This window comes from Malaclemys terrapin, chromosome 4 (genome assembly GCF_027887155.1).
Source record: "Malaclemys terrapin pileata isolate rMalTer1 chromosome 4, rMalTer1.hap1, whole genome shotgun sequence".
Taxonomy (NCBI): Eukaryota; Metazoa; Chordata; order Testudines; family Emydidae; genus Malaclemys; species Malaclemys terrapin.
In genome coordinates this window covers 8,916,605-8,938,007 of record NC_071508.1, presented here as the reverse complement: position 1 = coordinate 8,938,007, position 21,403 = coordinate 8,916,605, and the positions used below count along the sequence as shown (strand labels likewise).

At 45.2% G+C, this 21,403-nt stretch overlaps 1 protein-coding gene across 3 annotated transcripts in view; it reads left to right on the top strand.

The window, feature by feature from the left end:
* The window catches only part of HIPK1 (homeodomain interacting protein kinase 1), a 34,877-nt gene extending 14,410 nt beyond the window's left edge, over window positions 1-20,467 (top strand). Inside the window, exons 4-16 of one of the 3 annotated variants that reach the window (XM_054028485.1) lie at window positions 355-474; window positions 1,521-1,607; window positions 2,500-2,684; window positions 3,140-3,302; window positions 4,035-4,257; window positions 6,527-6,648; window positions 8,528-8,662; window positions 11,541-11,680; window positions 12,019-12,201; window positions 12,720-12,932; window positions 13,281-13,519; window positions 13,939-14,075; window positions 15,816-20,467. In XM_054028485.1, the coding sequence (XP_053884460.1) occupies window positions 355-474; window positions 1,521-1,607; window positions 2,500-2,684; window positions 3,140-3,302; window positions 4,035-4,257; window positions 6,527-6,648; window positions 8,528-8,662; window positions 11,541-11,680; window positions 12,019-12,201; window positions 12,720-12,932; window positions 13,281-13,519; window positions 13,939-14,075; window positions 15,816-16,301 (2,433 nt within the window). In that variant the 3' untranslated portion in view covers window positions 16,302-20,467. Of the gene's footprint in view, window positions 1-354; window positions 475-1,520; window positions 1,608-2,499; window positions 2,685-3,139; window positions 3,303-4,034; window positions 4,258-6,526; window positions 6,649-8,527; window positions 8,663-11,537; window positions 11,681-12,018; window positions 12,202-12,719; window positions 12,933-13,280; window positions 13,520-13,938; window positions 14,076-15,815 lie in introns of all 3 variants that reach the window. The other 2 variants (XM_054028484.1, XM_054028486.1) reach the window with 2 other exon arrangements.
* The last annotated feature ends 936 nt before the right edge of the window (window positions 20,468-21,403 follow it).

The window sequence follows — 21,403 nt, the reverse complement described above, 5'->3', positions numbered from 1 at the left end:
CTTTCCCTTTTTATAAATAGCTTATTCTCAATCTGCTAAAATAGTTTTGGGCCAAGAAAATTTCTGTAAAAAGGCAGGGAGGCACATTACAGTTTACCAATACCTAAAATCTCTGCAGAAAATTAGGTAGAAACAGTTAAATGTGCTTGTAAATTCTTGAGAATTGCATCTTCCGTTTTGTATCATGAAATTTCAGTTATTCAGACAGCCTATATTTTAAAAAAATGGAACTTTTAGAATTGGAATTTCCTATTCATTATTAACAAAGTTGGTAGAACCTCAATATTTTGCTCTACTAGATTTAGTTATCAGTCTGGTTTGTTGGCGTCTTTGTTAATTTTTTTTTCTTTACAGATTCGTTATATTTCACAAACCCAAGGCCTTCCAGCAGAGTATCTTCTGAGTGCAGGAACGAAAACAAGCAGGTTTTTTAACAGAGATCCAAACTTGGGATACCCACTATGGAGGCTAAAGGTTTGTGTCTCTCTTTAACTTCAAAATCTGTTCTGTCCATCATGGACCTGATCCAAATCTCATTGTTACGTGATTTTAATATGTTGTGAAGTACCCTTTAGGTTGTAAATATAATTCAGATGTAGTTGATTTATACATTTCCTTTTAGAAGCTGGACAAACCCCTAGTACATTTCTACCAATAGCAATTGAGTGATATTGACAGCAAAACGTGTGTGATAATGGCCATTTATTATGGACTGCTCGGTCTGCATGTCAGAGATGACCTACTTCAGCTGCTGAGCAGTCTTAGGAGTGAAATGAAGTGTATTTCATGGTAGTTTGTTAGTTGGGCTGTTGAAGTCTTTTAGCAGAAACAAACTCCTGGTGAGCTCTTGGGAGAAACAGGCTTTCTTTGTGAAAGATTCAGAACAGACGCGCACCTTGTGAGAGTTTGGAAAATCTACTCAAGTTCTAGAGTCCTCCCAGGAGTTCCCCCAACAGAAGTGAAGGAGAATACCTGATATTATTGATATTTCTAAATAAACAAGGAAAACAAAAAATGGCAAAAACCCACCCCCTGGTTCTGGGGAATAAACTCCCAGGCCTCCTTTAGATCATAGAAGCAAAGGAGGTGAGAGGGCCATCTTATCCCCCTTAGGGTTCACTTTTACATGTCTCAGTTTGGCTTTTGCCCATGTCCTAAATACTCGTGCTTCCACTGCTCTCAAATACCCTCTCAGAATCTGGCATTCACTTTGGTAGAACTCTTCTAGGATGAGCAGCATTGGAGTCTATCCTTGACCGATAGTCTGCTCAGGTTTGGCCACATTCTCCTCCAAGCTAGTATTTCAGTTTTGCAGTGAGTTGCTCCTACTGGGTCACGGAGCAGGGAGCTGGTGACTGTTTACTCCTGCCCTACTTGCAAATGGTTTATTGCGTTTGCCCTCTAAAATAGGCAGAATAATTATATGGCCCAACCTTTTGGTCATTGGCTTTTCTTTGTTGTTGTTTCAATCAAATATTAACTAGGCTCCAGCTGATCCAAACAAACGTTTTATTTTATAGACTCCAGAAGAACATGAGTTGGAGACAGGAATAAAATCAAAAGAAGCTCGGAAATATATATTCAACTGTTTGGATGACATGGCGCAGGTGAGTAGAGGAGGCTGTTGGAAAATGAATAATGCCTAGAGGCAGTGCTAGGCCATTGGGGGCCCTAAGCAGGGATATTCTCTCTTCCCCCCCACCCCCCAACACATACTAATAAAGCGAATGGGGGGCCCCCTTCAGCTGCTTGGGGCCCTACACGATTGTTTAGTCTGCTTATGCCCAGCTCTGATAATGATGCCATTTGAAACACACCTGTACAATGTAAAGGGGATGATGAGGAAGAAACCGCTGTGGCTCAGAAGTCCTGACTCTGCTTGTTCCTCCCCCCTCGCCCCCCATCCATTGTGAATGCTGGTGCCACTCTGCCAGTGGTAGCAATGGTGAGAGTGCAGTGCAGACAAAGCAGCACTAATGCTTTTACTTGCTCGAGCAGGCCTAGAAGGCACAGTGGTTAAAATGCTGATGCCTTGTCTACACAAGTGGAACCGCGCTGTTAGCAATGGTAGCAAAGCCTTCAGGAAAAGGCTAGGGGAGACACACAGAGGTGTAACAGATCAGCATTTTCTGCCAAAAAAGTCCTTGAGTGCACATTCAAAGCTGCCTGAATCTTACCTATGGAAACTGTTAGAGGCTAGCTTTAGCCTTCCCTTTGTGTAGGATAACATATCTGGAAGGCATTGGAGAATCAAGCCCAATTGATTTCACCTCAGCGCACTGACTAAATATTGAAAAAGAATTCCATGCATAAGTTAGATTCAGATTTCTCTGCATTAGTGAATGTAGGCTGGGGAAGGAGAAACCCTAAAGTGATAGCATTTAAGAACCAGCATTGGCTAGCGGCACTTTTATAGGCTATGAAATTACCGATTTGTATAGCAGTAATGGATTTTACATTGACACTAACTGTTCTCGTTTTTTTTTCTCTTTCCCAAAGGTGAATATGTCTACGGACTTGGAAGGGACAGACATGTTGGCAGAGAAGGCTGACCGAAGGGAGTACATTGATTTGTTAAAGAAAATGTTGACGATTGATGCAGATAAGAGAATTACTCCGCTGAAGACTTTAAACCATTCATTTGTTACAATGACCCATCTACTGGATTTCCCACACAGCAACCAGTGAGTTGGTGGCACTTTGGTTTTTGCATTGTTCTAGATGGATTTCTCAGCATGACATAGAACAGCATATCTCTAGTGTCCTGGCATGTCAGTCTAATCTGCCAATTAAAAAGGAATATTACCAGGGGGTGGCTTCTCTTGTGTTTCCAGTTTAGTTACTTAGACTGAATTTGTGTTCTCCCAATTCACGAGACACAGCAGGAAACTTATCCAGGTGACTTTTTTTGGCTCACATAAATATTTTTCTCCACTGGTTAGGGGCTGTATTATTTAGTTTTGCCAGATCTCTGACATTCTTTGCTGTAAAGCTAAAGGCATATACATGCACATGTAAAACAGTATTCTAAGAGCTATGTAATTCCCTTCCTTCCCTTTAATCCACTGCTTACAGTGGAGGCTACGCTGTATGTACTGATATTGTATGTCTAATATTTCCCTCACTCATTCTATTTCAGTGTGAAGTCCTGTTTTCAGAATATGGAGATCTGCAAGCGAAGAGTTAATATGTATGATACAATTAATCAAATAAAGAGCCCATTCACAACACATGTAGCTCCTAATACAAGCACAAACCTAACAATGAGCTTCAACAACCAGCTCAATACAGTGCACAATCAGGTATGTGAGGCTTTAGCTTTGGGAAATGTTTTTGATGCTGTGGGCCAAATCCTGCTCTGCAAAGTAACTCCACTGAAGTCAGATATTTTGCATTTACACGTAATGTAGCTGAGCAGAACTTGCCCCTAAATTAATAGAACTGTGTTGCTGCCATATGAGAACCAGTTCTGAGTTTTAGTGTTCAAGTGTTGTTGCTACATACGAATTTAGACACGTTCTACGCAAATGGTATTTTCAGTGATGTGTTAAAATTCCTTAGATAACATCTCGATTCAGAATTTTTTCCTCCACTCATAAGGCTATAAAAATTAGAGATGGGGCAGACCTATTAAGACATACACCCCAGCTGGGGGCAGTGCAGGCTAGTTCAACAACAGCTGACTCATCGCTTCCACACCTAGTGGAGTTGGGTTTTTTTGAACATACTTTTCAGAACGTGTAGGCTGCCTTTGCAATTTCATTTTCCATATAGTTGGCAAGGCCAAACTGACGCAAAGTTTCTCTGCTCTGTTACTCTGATTGCATGGGCCTGCCAGTCCAGAGGCATGAAAGGCAAAAAATAGAAAGTGGGTTCAAATACAGCTTTTTTCAGGTCTGTTTTCTCCCTTACCTTTATTTTAATTCTTTAGCTGATGTCATTTCATGCCAGCATTCTGCTCCCTGCAGTAATGTGTTCCTGGGGTATGGGGTACGTAATACAAATATGCCCATTTATAATGTTTTGTTTTCTAGGCCAGTGTCTTGGCTTCCAACTCTACTGCTGCTGCTACTCTTTCCCTGGCAAACTCGGATGTCTCGCTGCTAAACTATCAGTCTGCTCTGTACCCATCATCTGCAGCACCAGTTGCAGGCGTAGCGCAACAGAGTGTTTCCTTACAGCCTGGAACCACCCAGATCTGCACACAGACCGATCCATTCCAGCAAACGTTCATTGTTTGTCCCCCTGCTTTTCAAAGTAAGTGGAAAAACCTGTTGCATTCTACTGGAGTTTCAGCCAAATGAAAATAAAATCTTGTGATTTGGGCCAAGTAGAGAAACTCCAGGAGATCACTCTGTGATCTCACATGTGAATCTGAAACCATTGAAATCAGCCCAGGTGTGTATGTATGTCCAGTTCTTCTCTCCCAGGACACGCTTGGACAGGTGAGGAGAACATACCTGCCTACTACGCAATCTTCAGTCACTTTATTGCTCAGCCATTTCCTCCTCTCCCTCCTCCCCCCCCGAACGTAACACAACAGCATTCCTCAGGGCTATAGGAGGAGTTTGACTCATCTGAGACTTAAGAAAACCTCTGAAATGTTTCTCGTTCCCTGAATGACACCTCCACGCTCATGATGTTCTGTTTGACCTTTGAGTGGCCAGGGTTGCACATGCGCACAATCTACTTCCCACTGAGAACCAGCATGAGAAAGTTGTGATGAAAAGGGGATTTTTCTAGAGATTTAATTGTCTGAAACTCAGGCCTAGAATAGAAATCCCTCCTGAGTCTTGTCCGTGAATCTATTATGGGGGCCCGAGAACTAGGTTCACTTTCATAGTGGAGCAGAAATTTATTTCTAGGCTTTGGTTTCTTGGCACCAAGAGCATTTGGAGAGAGACTCTAGGGTTAGAAAATGCTTGGAATATGCACAGGTGCTATCGCAGTTAAAATTTTCATCCCGACAGCGATTCCCTTAAATTTCTAGAATGAATGTGCACTCTTGGAATCTCAGTTCACAAGTGTTAATACAATTGTGCAGCTTGGTGGGAAGAAGTAAAAGAATGCCAATTGCAAAGAGATAAAGCTACACAGAGTAAGAAATGCAGCTGCTGATCGTGAAAGCTTCTCCATTTGTATCTGGCTTATGCTAATATGATAGGTTATGAATGAAGCAAAATATCTTGATAGAGCGAGTGCAGGACACAGTGGCTGCAGTATGCAGGTTGTATTTGTTTTTAGGTTGCATGGTAACGTTAGAAGTGTTTGACTATGTTCCCTTCCAGATGTGATTGAGGGGAGTGCATTTGGCTGGCTTGTATGCACCTAAGCTTTTAGAGAACTCTCCAGTGCCATCTTGAGAATTTTAGGGACTTGCAGAGACTGTAATTGTTCATTAGCCAGGGCTTTATTGGTGGGTTGTGTCTGATACCTCCAGCTACACACCTGCCATCTCTGAAAGGTCCATCTAGTGCCAAATGCTTTCGACGGCTAGGAAGTCCGTAGACAGTGAAGGCAAGCCGAGGCCTTTCAAAGGAGAATGTAGGTGCCAAACTGATCTGAAACATTCAATTTAAGTACTACTTGTAAAGTAAAGCCTTCTCTAGACTGTCAAAAATGACACTTGTAATGGTGGAGGAGCACCAGTGGAGCTGAATTATAGATCCCACTTTTGCCAGAGTAAGATGTACCTTTCAAAGAGCAGACAGGGAACATAACTCAGTGTGGACAAGGTATTACTATAAAAAGGAAATGGAAGGGAAGGGCATCATGACCCAGTGGCACCAGATCATTTCCCCATGTCCCCCAGTAAAGAATTTGTCTTCTCCTGGAGGGTGCAGCACCTTGCAGACACTAGTAGATGTATGGTTTGGGTTAGTTGTGACTTTAATTGTTTAGAAAGTGTTTCCGGTAGTGTTTCCTATATGTTGGGAGTGATTTATAATCTTTTAATGGATTTCTGGAGGTGGTGTGTAAGTACAGTACATAAAGACTTCAGAATTCCAGAAACTATTCTTTTTTTGTTTCCATTTAAGTATGGCATATTTAAACTGGGTGGTGGTTGGATTCAAGTTCCGCCTGGCCAGCAGAGTCTGAAAACGTTCCCATCCCATGGCTGTTCAGTGACCTAAATTAAATAGGTAGCAATAGTCTCAGACCAGTTCTCACTGAATAGGTGTCCGTGTTGCAAAAGCCAAGACAGAAAGTGCAGCACTGTTACCAGCACTAATTCCCAGCAAAGCCTTACAGAAGGCGCAAGTGGCCATGTGTGGGTATGAATACCCTGAGTTTGTCATTCGCAGTGGGGAGCAGGTTGCTGCTGGACAAAGGGAGCCCCTCTGTCTGGTGTGGGGTGCCCCATTTCTGTGCCCCTGCAGGAAGGGGCCCCTCTCTTTCCCTGATGGCTGAGGCTGTGACCGTGTCTTCTGTTCATCCTGCTTTGGCTGGCAGGAATTAGAGTCTGAAAAAACATTTGGATAATAAAGAAATCAGTTTAACCATGGCTTCTTCCTTTTCCGAACAGCCGGACTTCAGGCCACTGCAAAGCATTCTGGGTTCCCGGTACGGATGGAGAATGCCGTTCCGATTGTACCACAAGCACCAGCAGCACAGCCGCTGCAGATCCAGTCGGGAGTTCTCACACAGGTAAGAACGGGGGTAACTGGAATTCCACCTAGTGCAAAGCACAGGCCAGCTTTATTCTCTCTCGTTGCAATGGCAGCCATGTCTTGTTGGGGGCGTGTGTGTGTGTGGGGGGGGGGGGCGGGGGTTTCTTTGTTATTAACAGAAATCTCAGAATGGATCAGGAGTTGGGGACCTGGATCCCAGTGATATATAGGTTCATATCAAGCTCGAGTCTGCCTGGTTCTGCTGGGATATTGTAAGTCTGAATCTTATTTGTTACTTTGACACTTCACAATTCTCCTGTGCCAAGTGCCAGCCAGGAGGGACTGTTAGTGGAGTCCATAAGTCCTTTAGAATCTGATATTTGCATAGAATATTGACGTGCCCTACCAATCTGCAGGCAGAGGATAATTACAAAACCAGGAGAGTAGTTTGTATTTCTTTATGATCACTGGCTGTGGGGTTTGGCCTTCCATAATGGGGTAAATATTTAGTCTCCTGAGACTTCCGTCTTCCTCTGGATGGGACTACTGTTCAAAACATTCGGTTCTTGTCTGGACAGAGTGCCTGCCTTATGTAGGAAGGTACATCTGCTTAAAAGCCAGACAGCAAATTCCATAGGAAATTAATTGGTTTCTATGCATTATTTACCATGTGAAAAATGAGATCCCAGAAAACAAAAGTAAAGATTTGAATTATGGATGTTGTATGTTCCCATCTTTAATTCAACTCAATTACTTTTGCATCCTTTTTTTTGCATAATTGCATCCTTGACATGTGTGGATGTGTTTCACTGATTGTATTTATTTCCAAATGTGTTATCAGAAGTAATGATTATCTTTGAAATTTGAAATATATAGTCTGTTGTTTTACAAAAACTTTAAACTCTTATTTGTCTTCTGCCATAAAACCAAAACTATTTCCAACAAAGCAGTGTTTTATTTAAATATACAATGGGTACACAGTAATAAGCTCATTTATTTTAGGACATTTTTGTACACTGAAGAATCCATCATCTTTATGGATACTACTATAATTTTACTAGTTTGCATAGTTTCACAGTTTCTGCTGACAGTTACATAGGGAAATAATATGCATGCTCTTAATTGTAACGGCCAAGAAATCTGGGGGAAGTATATCACAGTGACTGGTCTAGTGATACAGGAGCAGTTTTAGGTGATAAATTGTAATTTATTCAATTCAAATAATTGAGGTAGCATTTGATGATGCATGCATTTGGTTTAGTATAATTGCACAGGTCACAGTATTCAATGAACAGAATAATCTTAAAGGAAGCCATCATGAAGAAGACCATTCCTGCTGCTCTTCATGATAAAGTACCAAACTGCAGTTAAAAAAAAACAACAACAACAACAAACAATGATTTTATGGATTAGGTTTGTTTCTCGGCAATCTCGCCATGATTAATGTTAATTTCTAGTAATCTAAAGACCCTGGTGACTAAGATTATTAAAGTTCCTTAGTTTATTCTTTCCCGAGAGTACTGTACACGAAATAGCCTGTGTATGATTATATATGATGTGTTACATCAGTGGTGAAGCATATATCACTATGGCCCAATACAGTATATACAAGAGATGGCCTGGAATACACACATCTAGGATCCACCCAGAATAAGGTAGTATAAAGTTTGAACCAGTTTTGTGAAGCTGGTTCCTGTGTCCCTCACACTCCCCTCAGGAATGTTTGCCAGTTGGTCATATTAGCTCACCTGGAGGGCCAGAGGGAGTAGTGATTTGAATACATACGTTTGATTGCTGAGAGATATTGAAGAGTGTTGTTAGTACCAATAGGTTGAGAGCCTTTCTGGCCCTATTGCTGAACCCAGTTAACCTGCCTCAGGACGTGTGTTTCACTCACTGCCTAATCTACGTTTCAGGGAAGCTGTACACCACTAATGGTAGCAACTCTTCATCCTCAAGTAGCCACCATCACGCCGCAGTATGCGGTGCCCTTTACTCTGAACTGCGCAGCCGGCCGGCCAGCGCTAGTAGAACAGACGGCTGCAGTACTGGTAATTGCCTCCCTTGATTGTGTTCACTAACGGAGTTTTTGTTTTAACTTAGACTTGCAGAGGGCATGGAAGCATGTGCCATCTTGTGGCTGTGTTCTTGCTACATCTTAATGTCTTGTTGTTTTCCTCCCCAACATTGCTGACGCACTGTCTGACTCTGATGTTTAGTGTGGCTCTAAAGAATCCAGATCCATTGACTGTTGCTCTTTACTAGTCTAGTATTATAAAGCTCTTCTCCTAAGCTCAGAAGAGCTGTAATCCTATTTGTCTTTTGCTTACTGTCCTGTCTTTACCTTTTAATTGTTGTAAACAAAGGAAACGGCCTTTAGGTTGACTCTGCTACAGGTACCTGGATGGCCAGAATTTGAACCAGTTGGCAAGTTAGCTGCATTTTTTGTTTTAAAGCTTCTTTGCATGTAGAACCGTTTCAAGTGCTTAAGCTCAGGTTAAAACCTCTAATAATAGCAAGTGCTTTTTAATTTATTTCTTTAGCAGTCAAGAAACCTTAACCTTCATTGAATATTGACAATAATTCTCTGACCTTTCATTATCTATAACCAATCACCGGCAGCTTGCATCATCCAAAGAAAGATGTTGCTCCCCACAGATGCTTTTTGTTCTTATTACATTTTGTGGTTGAAATTAAAGGTGAGCTCTAGCTTTTTAGATGGCAACAGTTTCTCGGGCTAGTTCTGATTAAGCTAAATGTCCAACTGACGGGCTATGGGAGGGGGTGCACCTGGTTTTAAAATCTGTGCTTTCAAAATTGTTGCCCTCTGAATTTGTCTGGTATCTGCATCAGAATTGACCCTGCAGATGTCACAAGCCAGTCATTTTAAAACTCCAGAATCAGATCAGTGAAGCATATGGAAACATTACAATGCACTTGAAGTCCTTCTGTCCTCACATGTCTTTCAAAGCACACTCCATTTCTTACATAAACCATTTTGTCTTTTTGTGGCTTTAAAAGCAATAACTTATTAGCATTTTTTCGCCCAAGCTGGAGACTCGTTTTGGGGTGGAATTTGCTCAAGCCGGAGCTCTGGCCTCACTGTGACTAGTGACTTAAGCTTGGCCATTCAAGTGTCTGCCACTAGCCACAACATTAAATGCTCCCCGTTTTTGAGGTTGGAAAGGCAGGCAAGTGGGTTCTGGTGGATCACAAGTGGTTTGTACAGAAAGGACCCAAAGGATCTTATCTCTCTTCCACCTCTTCTCCAATTCTGCTTGCTGAAGGGTTGCCATTGAAAATGGCAGGAGTGGATGTAGCAGAGCACGGGCACCATTAAGTGATTGGTGACTCTTTCAAAGTGCATTTGGGTTTCTGAGCTAACAGGCCAATTAGATCTGGTCTTCTATCTGTGTGCAGTGGACTTGGGCGCTTCGCTCCACTGTACCTCAGGAGGAGACCAGAGCCATCTGTCTTCAAACTAAGAGCCTGGATTCTAATTCTCTCCAGAGAATTCGATATTTCCATTTGGTTTCCTGGAGCCTTTGGCCCAAATTGCTCACCTTTAGTGCTTCCGACACTTCTCTCTTTGCTTCTTAACTTACGTTTGCATTAGCCATTTGCTAAGCTTTGCCTATTTTTGTCCTTCCTCTGTCAAAACAGTTCGTCGCTTGGAAGGCCTGATTTCTGCCTCCCGTTGGGAAGTTAGATTTCGCTCTGTATTAAACTCTCTGCTTTGTCTTGTGCAGGTGTTGGCTTTTGGAAAGACGCATGGTGTGACTTAACATATTTCTCTTTTTTATTATTCTGCTTATGTTGGCAGAGGTGTTAGCAGTTCTCTGCTTGAAGGCTTCTTGTTTGGAACCAGTATTTGTAATAAGTGGATCTGTTACTTGCAGAAATATTTTGTTTAAAACAGCACGTGTTTGTGGTTTTGCAGTTTAAACTGCAAGAAATAGAACCATGTGTGTTCTGCATGGTAGCGCTATTGTACTGCAGAAGCATATTACCAATTTAGTCTGAAAAGCCAGGATCCCTATGACCTGAAAGTGGGTGGAGCTTGAGCATCTCACATGTGACAAACACAGCAAGGGATGCTTTTGTTTTCTTTTTTAATATACTGACTGGTTGTTTTTTTTCCTTCAACAACTCAATCCAAGTGGTAAAAAGTCCATATTTATAACTAGATTTTTATTTCTGGGTCATGTGAGCAAGATGAACTCATTGGCTTTTTGCAAATGTTGGACTCCACTTATCTAGACTACCGAAACCTGCATTTTGCTCCATTTCCTCAGTCTTTTTGTAAACTATGAAAACATATTGAAAATGTGGCCTAGACCCTTCGGTAACAGTGCTTGAATCAGGGGAGATTGGCATTTCTGCCATTACCCCACTTCTCTCTCCACGGCTGGAGAAGAGATTGGGGAGGAGCAGAGAAGTTTCTGCTGCCTTTGCTTCCCCTCAGTTTGAGCACTATAAACAACGTGTTTGTGAAACAGCTGCTGAATGGGCTAAATGGCTTCCAAATTGAACTACTTCATTGAAGATTCTTTCATTTTATTATCCTCAGAACCATCTCAGATGCACTTGTTCTCTAGTAATGGCCTCTTAGGTGCACAGCAGAAATGGCCCCTAGTGTTCTGGTGGAAGTAGTCTACACTCTTTCTGCAGTACAGTCTAAACACCATCCTCTTCCCCAGGTGATGTTTGTGATAGAAAAGGTGGACAAACTGGCTGAGGAAGTTTGTTTCTCTGGTTTTCTTGTTCTCTTCCTGTAGTGAGGCCATGGGAGGAAGTGCAATCACATACCTTTATCTCTGCAAGTTAACAATCTGCACAGCTGATTCTGTTGTTTGGAAGGGTCTTTCTCGCTACTCTTGGAAGCTGAAACTTAGCGAGTCCCTCTTTCTGTTTGTTGTTTTGCAGCAGGCCTGGCCTGGAGGGACCCAACAGATTCTGCTACCTTCCACCTGGCAGCAGCTTCCAGGAGTTGCACTGCACAATTCTGTTCAGCCCACAGCTGTGATTCCAGAGACGATTGGAAGCAACCAGCAGTTAGCTGACTGGAGGTAAGGGTCTGTGTTAACGCAGAGGTGCTCCTGAGCCCAGTGACATGATGGCATAATTTGTAGCAGGTAAGTGTTTCCGTCATTAACAGCTTCCATGTCACCTCCGCCAGTGCCACCGTTGTCAGGACTAGGACTAATACTATTGAAATGTGCAGCCTCACAGTGCTTGAACCAGTGTGTTAGAGAGCCGCTTCTGGCCTAGAAGATCCAGTGGGAATGTGAGCCAGTGCAAACCCACAGACTTGCCTGAGAGCACCGGCTCCCCACATTCCTGCCTGCGCTGTGCGCTCCCGTGGTGCCTGCAGCCCGGTCAGCGTTTGGGTCTCTCTCCCCCGTAGGAACGCACATTCCCATGGAAACCAGTACAGCACCATCATGCAGCAGCCCTCCTTACTGACCAACCACGTGGCTCTAGCGACGGCGCAGCCTCTGAACGTTGGAGTTGCGCACGTTGTCAGGCAGCAGCAGAGCGGCGGCCTCGCAGCAAAGAAGAACAAACAGCCGGCACAGAGCACAGCCAAGTAAGGAGCCCTCCCTGCTGACCCTTTGACACGCTGCGGGGAGATGTGCAGATCCTGGGGCGCTAGCATCTTGCTCACACAGGGGCCCTGTCTGCAACTGTGTTTAGTGAGCTGCCAGCTAAGGGCTGAACTCCTTCCTCAGGCAATCTTCACTGCCGTGGGAGGGCAGGGACTGTCCCCAGGTGTGTGCTTTGCCAGCAGATTGGGGCCCTGCCCTCGTCGGGGCCTCGAGGTATTCTGTAGTACAGTCTGGCCTCTGAACCAGGGAGGACCAGAGGGGACCCTCCTGCACTGAGGGGAATTCCACCCCTTTAATCCTGCGCGCTGGGACTTGGAGTTTTTCCTGGCTCTCCTGACCTGATGGGTGTTGAGTTCTATCAGGATGTCAGCTCTGGGGCTTTTCTTTTCCTGCTGGCCCCAGGCCATGGTGAGCTCTGGCACAGTCTGTCTGTCTCTAGGTGGGCAGCATGGTTTGGCCACTGAACAATCTCCTTGTCTTGCCCTGTTGCTTCCTGCAGGCCCACCGCTGCACTGGAGGCCGTGCCTTCCCAAGTCTACTCGTTGATTGGGAGCAGCCCCCTTCGTGCTGCGTCCTCCTCCAACGCTCTCATTGCCGTGCAGGAGCAGCACCAGCCCATCATAATCCCAGACACGCCTAGCCCACCCGTCAGCGTCATCACCATCCGCAGCGATACCGACGAAGAGGAGGACAACAAATACAAGCCCACAAGGTAGAGAGTCTGGCTTTAGAGCGACTAGCATTTCGCCCTGAGCTAGGCACAGCCTGCACACTCCCACGTCCATCCTTGACCGCAAGAGGATGCTTATGGGAGGAGAAGAGCGCCAGGCTAGAAAAGAAAAGCGCATGCAGAGGGGTTTGTGAGGCTGGGCTAAGAAATCTGTGCGGCGAAATCTCTGATGTGAGGCACAGAACATCCATCATGCCTCTGTGCGATTTGGCTTTTCCACTAACTCGAATTACCATAAAGTTCTGGATAAGGGGAGAGAGCCAAGGCAGGGCCAAGGGTGCTCCCTGTGGGCACTCCAGGTACATGAGTATGGTGTGTTTTCTCCCCTAGCTTGGGCATGAAGCAGAGATCCAATGTCATCAGCTATGTTACCGTGAATGACTCTCCAGACTCGGACTCCTCCCTCAATAGCCCCTACACCAGCGATCCGCTTTCTGCTGTCAGGAGTGCTGGGGGGGTGCTGGAGCTGCCTGCCAGGGGAGCGGCCGACAGCTCCAGCTCCCGCACCATCATCGTCCCGCCTCTGAAAACACAACTGACCGACTGCATCGTCGCCACGCAGGCCTCAGGTAGGTGTCCACTCTGACAAAGATAGGACCTGCCAACCCACTCCTTGTGTCTGTATCCGTAGCTCTGACAGCACTGTCTCCTTTGTCAGAATTGCCAGGACTAAGTTGTAGGCAGCTAGTGTTCTGTGCTGGCTCGTAGCTGCTGCCCTCAGATTCTAGAAATCTGGGTCTGTTAAGATTCACTGAGTATAAAAGGATTTCCATTGGGTTATTGGCAGCAGTTCCCCCAGCAGCCGATTGCAGCATGTTACTCAGATCTCTGGGAAATGCCAGCATGTTATTGATTCATCCAAGCATGACACTGAAACTAGAGAAATGGCCCTGCAAGGGAAGGGCCCCTGCATTGTTGAAGGCACACAAGCTGGTGAGGTCCTGGAATGAGTTGGAGAAGAATGGACTAACCTGCTCGTGTTTTTCAGGCATTCTGAGTAGCGTCAGCAAGACCAAACCAGTGGCATCGGTGAGTGGGCAGTCATCGGGATGCTGTATAACACCAACCGGGTACCGGCCACCTCGCATGGTGACTGGTGGCGTGCAGCCACTCAACCTTAGCCAGGTAAGCAAGGCTGTGGCTCTTGCTTTGTCTTCGGCTGGCTTCTGCATGTCCCTGAGGCTTGTTAATACCAAACAGGACTCTGTCGTGCTGGACCCTGTGTTCCGGGGAGAGGAAGAGGGCTGGTTACCAGTGACAGAAGCACTATAGCTGCTTCCTCGTTGTTGGCATTAAGTAGCTGGTTCTGGTTCAGTCCTTGACAGTTCAGAATGGCATAAAACCTGTGCTCTCTCCTGTGGGCAGGGCCGGCTCCAGGCACCAGCAAACCAAGCACGTGCTTGGGGCAGCACATTTTCAGGGGCGGCATTCCAGCCAGCCTTTTTTTTTTTTTTTTTTTTCACTTGGGGCGGTAAAAGCCTAGAGCCGGCCCCGGCAGCAGCAGTGTGTCCTGCACAGGGGGCGCCCTGGGGCTGCTGCGGTTCGCGTCGGGCAGCAGCGCCCGCACCTTATGGCCGGGCGGGCTCCAAGCATGGGACACTCAGGCTGGGGACCGCCCCACAGGGTGCACGGAGCCGCCTGCAGGTACCCCAGGGCGGCCACCCCTCAACGCTGCAGCCGGGGCTGGGCGAAGCAGCCCGAGCCACCCAGGGACTGCGGCAGGGTGGCCAGGAGCAGCAGCAGCAGCGGGCCAAAGTGGGGACCGGTGCCTGGGGCGCTGCCGTGTGGGGCCCGCGTCCCACTCTCCAGGGCTCCACTCCCTCTGGGGCTGCCCTGCCCCGGCTCCTCAGCCCTTTGCTGGGCGGTCCCCTGGCTCTGCCCTCCCGGGTCCCGGCCAGTCCTGGAGGCGGGAGCCCCGGCTGGAGGGACCCTGGGCTGAGGCGCAGTCCGGGAGCCCTGCTGCTTACCCTGACCCTGCCAGCGCCGGACTGGCTGGAGACGAAGGAGGAGAGGGCGGAGTCAGCACTGGTTGGGGGGAGCCCAGGGCTGGGGCAGCAGGGAGTGTGGGTGGGGTGGGGGTGAGAGCCCAGAGTTGGGGTGGCAGGGGGTGTGGGTTGGGGGGGAGAGCCCAGGGCTGGGGTGGCAGGAGGGTGTGGGGGGAGTCCAGGGCTGGGGTTGGGGGCAGCCAAAAATTTTTTTGCTTGGGGCAGCAAAAAACCTAGAGCTGGCCCTGCCTGTGGGGGTGTCTCCTGGCAGCTGGTGTGTCAGGGAAAGGGGCCAAGCAGGGCACAGATCCTACTCTTGCCATGCTGGGGAAGGAGATACTAGGTGGACTGGCTTAGCCTCTGGAGGGAGGACTCGTCTGCGCCTCCCACCCACCCCCTTGCAGATCTCGCCAGGTACCAGCCCAGAGATGGCTCTGATGAGCTATATGCGCATTCCCTTCTGGGTCCTGAGTCTGGCCTCGCTTTAGCTGGTGCCTCCACTCCGCCTTCGTCAGCTGCACCAACGGTGGCTGCTGTGCAGCCAGCCCTGCCTGCCAGATCCAGAACTAGAGCAGCCTCCCTGTGGTGTGCTCAGCGCCTGGCCAGGCGCGGCCAGACGGGAGCCTTGGCCACGGCACCAGAAGGGCTGCGGTTCCACCTCAACCCCCTGTAACAGTCCGACTTATCTCCGTAGTCAGTGAGATCTGCCCTTCCTCAGGCTGCCAGTCTCCTGGTGCTTCCTGCAGAGCATTATGAGCCCTGCTCCATGAGTGCTTGAACGTCCCCAGGGCAGGGCCCGCCCATAGCTGGTTTTCCTCCCCCACTGACAGGCATCACATGGCGGGTGCCCACTCACTTCACTGATTTTTCTCCTTTGCAGAACCAGCCAACGCCAGTGTTGGCCTCACAGGAGAGAAGCGGAAATCCGGCTCCACGCAGGCAGCAAGCGTATGTGGCTCCCCTCCCATCAGCTATTTCTCAGGCTCCCTACACGTTTCAGCACGGCAGCCCAGCTCATCCCCATCTGGCAGCAGCTACAGCGAGCACACATCTTCCCAGCCAGCCCCACATGTACACCTATGCTCCGAGCACTGCTACAACGCTGGGCTCCACAAATTCTCTCGCTCATCTCTTCTCCCCTCAGGGCTCTTCCAGGCACACCACGTACGCGGCCCACCCTAGCACTCTTGTCCACCAGGTACCAGTGAGTGTCGGGCCCAGCTTGCTGACTTCTGCAAATGTCCCGCCTGCCCAGTACCAACATCAGTTTGCTACTCAGTCCTATATTGGTGCTTCCCGAGGATCTGCTATTTACGCTGGATACCCGTTGAGCCCAACAAAGATCAACCAATACTCATACTTGTAGTTCGGGGGCTGCCCTTGATCAGTAGGGTTTGCAGTAATTGTGACTAGCCCACTCTGGGGAGAGCTGGGTTCCGCTACAGGCCTGGAGAATTAAAGGAGGTTTTCAGGTGAACCTTTACCTGGTGTTGACTGTACTCTCGTAGTCTCCTCTAAGTCTGGATTTACCACGTATGACAATGTCTCTGCTTGGGGAATTCAGTCACTAACTGGGCAGCATCCATTGGTATCAGTACAAGGGTCATTGATTAAGATTTTAAACTTTTACTTAATTTTTATAGATGCTTTTAAAAAGGTCACAGTCCAATTTATTTAAAGCTATTGTGATATTATGATAATCGGAGGAGAAAAGGAAAATCAATGTCTTTAAAGACCGATGCTGATTTTTTTTTTAACTCTTATAATTTAAACAGATTAGCAGATTATATTTTAGCAGCTTGCACAAATCCAAATTGCCACTAAAAATATAATGCACATTTATCTCAGTAAGTTGCTAGAGCAGATTTCAAACTTCAGTTTAATATTTTAAAGTTTTTCCATAATTCATTTTCTCACTAGTAGATTACTGTTTCTGCAAAAGCAATTACATCTCTATTTGTCCCTGTCAACATTTTCTGTTTACTTTCCTGCTTTCTTTAAGGGTATGATAGAGGCAGCTATCTTGTACTAGCAACCTAATATTCAAAAGTCCATTTAAACCATGAAATCTTCATTTTATTGTCTTGTAAAGTCTGAATATCCATAACGTAGCTGGGTTTTTATCATTGCAGAAGCTATTAAATTAAGTTTTTCATTTATATGCAAGATCTCACTGTATAACGTAACAACTGCTTTGCCAAAATGCTGTGTTCTTCAGCTGAGAATTGATAGTGCTGCGTTGCTCTTTTGAGTTTGGTTTCTTTGGAGTATTAGACACTGGCCCTATAATGGAGCTGGAGTCCTCTCTCAGAAGCACAGGGCTTTTGTTTTTTTTTTTCCTTTTCTTTATCTTTTTCCTTGCATGATTCATTTAGGAGGGAGCTGAACAATCTGAAATACAGTGAAATAATGACATGTACAGCTTTTTATACTCCGGTGAGCCTCTCCTCCTGGGTATGCTAGCAGCCAGCTTTAAAGCGCTCTTATTAAGACTTGCATACAGTAAGTGCATGTAGGAATTGAGGGGGGGGAGGAGGGAAGAAAAAAAAAATCCAGATTTTAAAGTTTATTACTGAATTTAAAACTATTTTAGAAGTTTTGTAATGGTGGTGTTTTAATATTTTACATGAAATGAAATATGTACATATTGATTAGAGAAAAAATATAACAAGCAAAACTTCCTGCTAACCCCAAATGTTCTGTCTTTGTAATCAAAATGTGTAGTGATTATACTTGAACTCTGTACCTAGTGTTTGTCTAAATCTTAAACGTTCCTGGGGATGAAATTGATGTATCCTTTGTATTTAAACCAAAACGATACGTCAGAATGTATGTGAATTAATGCAATCATTAGAGCTCATCACTGTAGCACTGAGAGAGAGAGAAAGTAGAGCCTCATGAGAGAAAAGGATACCTTCTGATTTGTTTTGCACAGGTATGTGTGATGAAGAATTGTTTGATGTGTCCCCTTATTGTAGTGCCTTAAATGATGATGTAGTGTGAATAGAGTTTACAGTGAGCTTGCCTTATGAGGGACCAGCAAGCCCCCATTGAATTGAAGCAATTCACTAAGCTTATCATAGCAAGAATAGCAGGATGTTGCATAGATGCATTGTTCTCAGTTTTAATGCTAACATAAAAGGCTACATTTTTGTTTGGAGTGAAGCGATGTTTCCTTAAGCTTTCCTTGAAATGGCACATATACTGTTAGATGTCTGTCGGTGCATTTCAAATAGGGTAGTGCTGGGAATGCATTGGAATATTTAGTCTGATATTGCAGAAGTGATTAAGTATGTGCAATCACTTTATTAGATTAGAGTGTGATGTTACCTTCCCCTGTGTTACTAGCAGACGTTTCTTGTAAAATATTGCTAGCTTGGTGACAGAATGTTTATACCAAAGAGAGCCTGCTGTAAAGCACATAACATAACAATACCATTAAAAAAATGTATATTTCATCTGCTAATGTGGAACTGTTGGGGAGGTTTATTAGCTGTAGCACTAGTTATGAGGAATACTCCATTTGGGTAACCCAAATGAAACTACACTTTGTTTCCTTGGGTCTGTCGAACTAGGAATTATTTTGTGACCTTCAGTACAGAGGCCAAACGGATAATGAACTGGCTTGAGCAGTGGTATTGCTGCAGCAATAAGAGGTTTTTGCAGCCTTGAACCCCAGTTCCGTCCAAGTTGAAAACAGTCGAGTTCTATGACTGGTGCATGACATGACTGTGTCCAGAGGGGCAGAAGTTCAATTCTGAAGTTCCACATTACTGGGATAGGAAGGTCTAGGCTGGTCTGAAATTGATCAGTTGTAGGAGGTTTGGTGTCTCTTTCATAGTAAGGACTTTGGAACTGGATGGGAGCAATTAGCAACGTCACTAACCAGAAGTCATCGTCTAGTGTATTTTCTGACACAGCGCTCCTCAAAATGTGGGGATAACTGAGCAATCCCATCACTGGTGGTGCCAATGCTCTGTGTTATCCAAATGTTTCTCACTTAGTGCCAAGCACGTCCTTATTTTGTCCGCGTTGTGGCTTGTGTTCAGTACTTCCCCCTCGAGACAGATACCTCTTGGATACAGAGTTGTGCCTTTCCTTCACAAGGCAAACAAACGCCAACATCTGCATTACATGAAAACTTTTCACCCCATTTCACAAAGAGTAAAGTGTTGCCTGGGAAGTTCTTAAGAAGAGAACAATAACCAAGGCCTCTAACAAAATGAACTAACCAACTGGGGGAAAGCCTTTGTTTAAAAAGAAACTAAAAAAACCAGCACCTCTTACACAGTTTAAAAAAAAAAAAAAACTGCCAAATTTATCTACTAAGAACATTCTCATCTCCTCCACTGATTCAAACATCCCTCAGCACTGGAAAAAGGAGGATGAGATGGGACCTGCATCAATGAGATGTCACATCCCATTTAAACTGTGATACGCACCATTTAAAAACCCCACAGGGCTAGATTCTGATCTCAGCACTGGATTTACAGTGGTGTAACATAAAAATGTGGCCCACAGTGTGTGTTGCCCCGTCAAGTGTACACTAAAGATTCAGTTCTGAGGAGGTGCAGCCTTTCTCCCAGTGCATTCCAGCCCATGTGGCCCCAGTGAAGCATTAACGACTGAGCGGCCTCACTGGCACAGCTGGTTTGCATAGCGTGTAACCAGACATGCGATTGATGAATATAGATTTGTCCTTTCTTTAACTCTGCGCAATTAGCTGGAATTTGGGATTCACCTTTTGAATTATAGATTAATTCTTGTGATTCACAAACTGTGTTTAATTAGAGTTGTTCCTATTTGCTGACTTGCATTCACAGCTGTGATACCCTACTGCAGAAGCAACTTCAGAGCTTTTCTGCTTAGCACCTAGTTGACTGATGCAGTAATTTACCTCTGATTCAGCTATTATTATTATTATTTTTTTTTTTTTTAAGTACATGGAACTAAATTGCTTCTAAATGACAGGATTGGCACAGCCCTGCTTTCTCTTTAATTTAAACTTATGAATGGTGCCGCATGTCTACATGGTTGTTTGTTCGTTGCTAAACTTTATTATAATGTGTGATTTCAGATTCAGCTTGAAATATATCTATCTCACTACATGTAGCAGTACATTATATGTAATGTTAGTATTTCTGCTTGAATCCTTGATATTGCAATGGAATTCCTACTTTATTAAATGTATTTGATATGCTAGTTACTGTGTGAAATTTAACTTTCTTTTATGGTTGTGCTTTTCCTTTTTAAAGCCGCTAGATACAGGTAGTTTCTGACATTTACTGATCTATGTTTGTATTGCCGATGTACTTAGGGGGTATGTAAAAATCATTTTAACAAAAGAAATATAGATATTTAAAAATTTAATACTAACTATATGGGAAAAGGGTCCATTGTGAAAACACAGTTTATCTTTGGATTCAGTGTTTGTCTTTGGTTTTACAAAGTAGCTTGTATTTTAAGTATTTTCTACATAATATGGTAAAAATGTAGAACAATTGCAATGCATCAATAAAAGGGTTAATTTTCTGTTCTCTGTTCACTTGGCCGTTTCGGAGAGTGTCTAGGATAAATGCAGCCCTCTGCCCCTTTTCAGACCGCTGTAGCTTCCAGCTGCAAGCTCTAAGTGTCTGAGCAAGCAAGGGTCATTGCTGAGTTCTGTGTTCTACATGCCCAACAGTGAGCAGCAAAACACCCTCGATAGTAAGCATAGCTGGGGCCTCTCCCAAACTGGTTACAGGATTAAATGTTAAAAACAGAGCTCTTCCGAGCTGATGATATGGGTCCAAGCCCAGGGTGTTGTGTAACTGTTGGGAGGCGCTCTGGTATCCTTGGCCAAAATTTTCACAGCTGTGCATGATGCTAGGAGCAAGTTGGGTGGCTGGCTGGCTGCATCTCAGTCATGCTACGTATGTAACTATGTGTAAAGGCTTTGGGCTCCCTTGGCATGGAGGCACCTTGGGCTTGATTTTCAGAGTTCCTGAGCAGCTGCAGTCAGTGGGAGCTGCAGTCACTCGGCACTGCTGAAGAATCTAGCACTCTAAGTATGAGTGAACAGCCACATGAGAAGGGAGAAGTTGGCATTTCCTTGAGCTGTGACATTCTGGTTGCTGCTGCCATGAAACACACCCGTGATTAACCTGATATCCTGCAACCTCACTGAAGTCAATGGTGCTGCTTTGGCAGCGTAGGAACTGGGCCCACGATAAGCTGAAGTCACTGGGAAAGCCTTTTAACCCAGAAGAGCAGAGGATTCTTTAGTAGGTCTGTGTAACAAAGCCCCTGGCAGGTCGTCTGGGGCCTAAAGCTAGGACCTCTTGATGTAGACAGCTGGGTGCTCCCCAGACAACTGCCTGCATGGCGCAGCAAAAGAGGAGAGACTGAGGAATAAATCAGCAGAGAGCACATGGCAAGACTCCACTTTGATTATTGGGCTTCCAAGTGAGTATTTTGGGGACATCATTC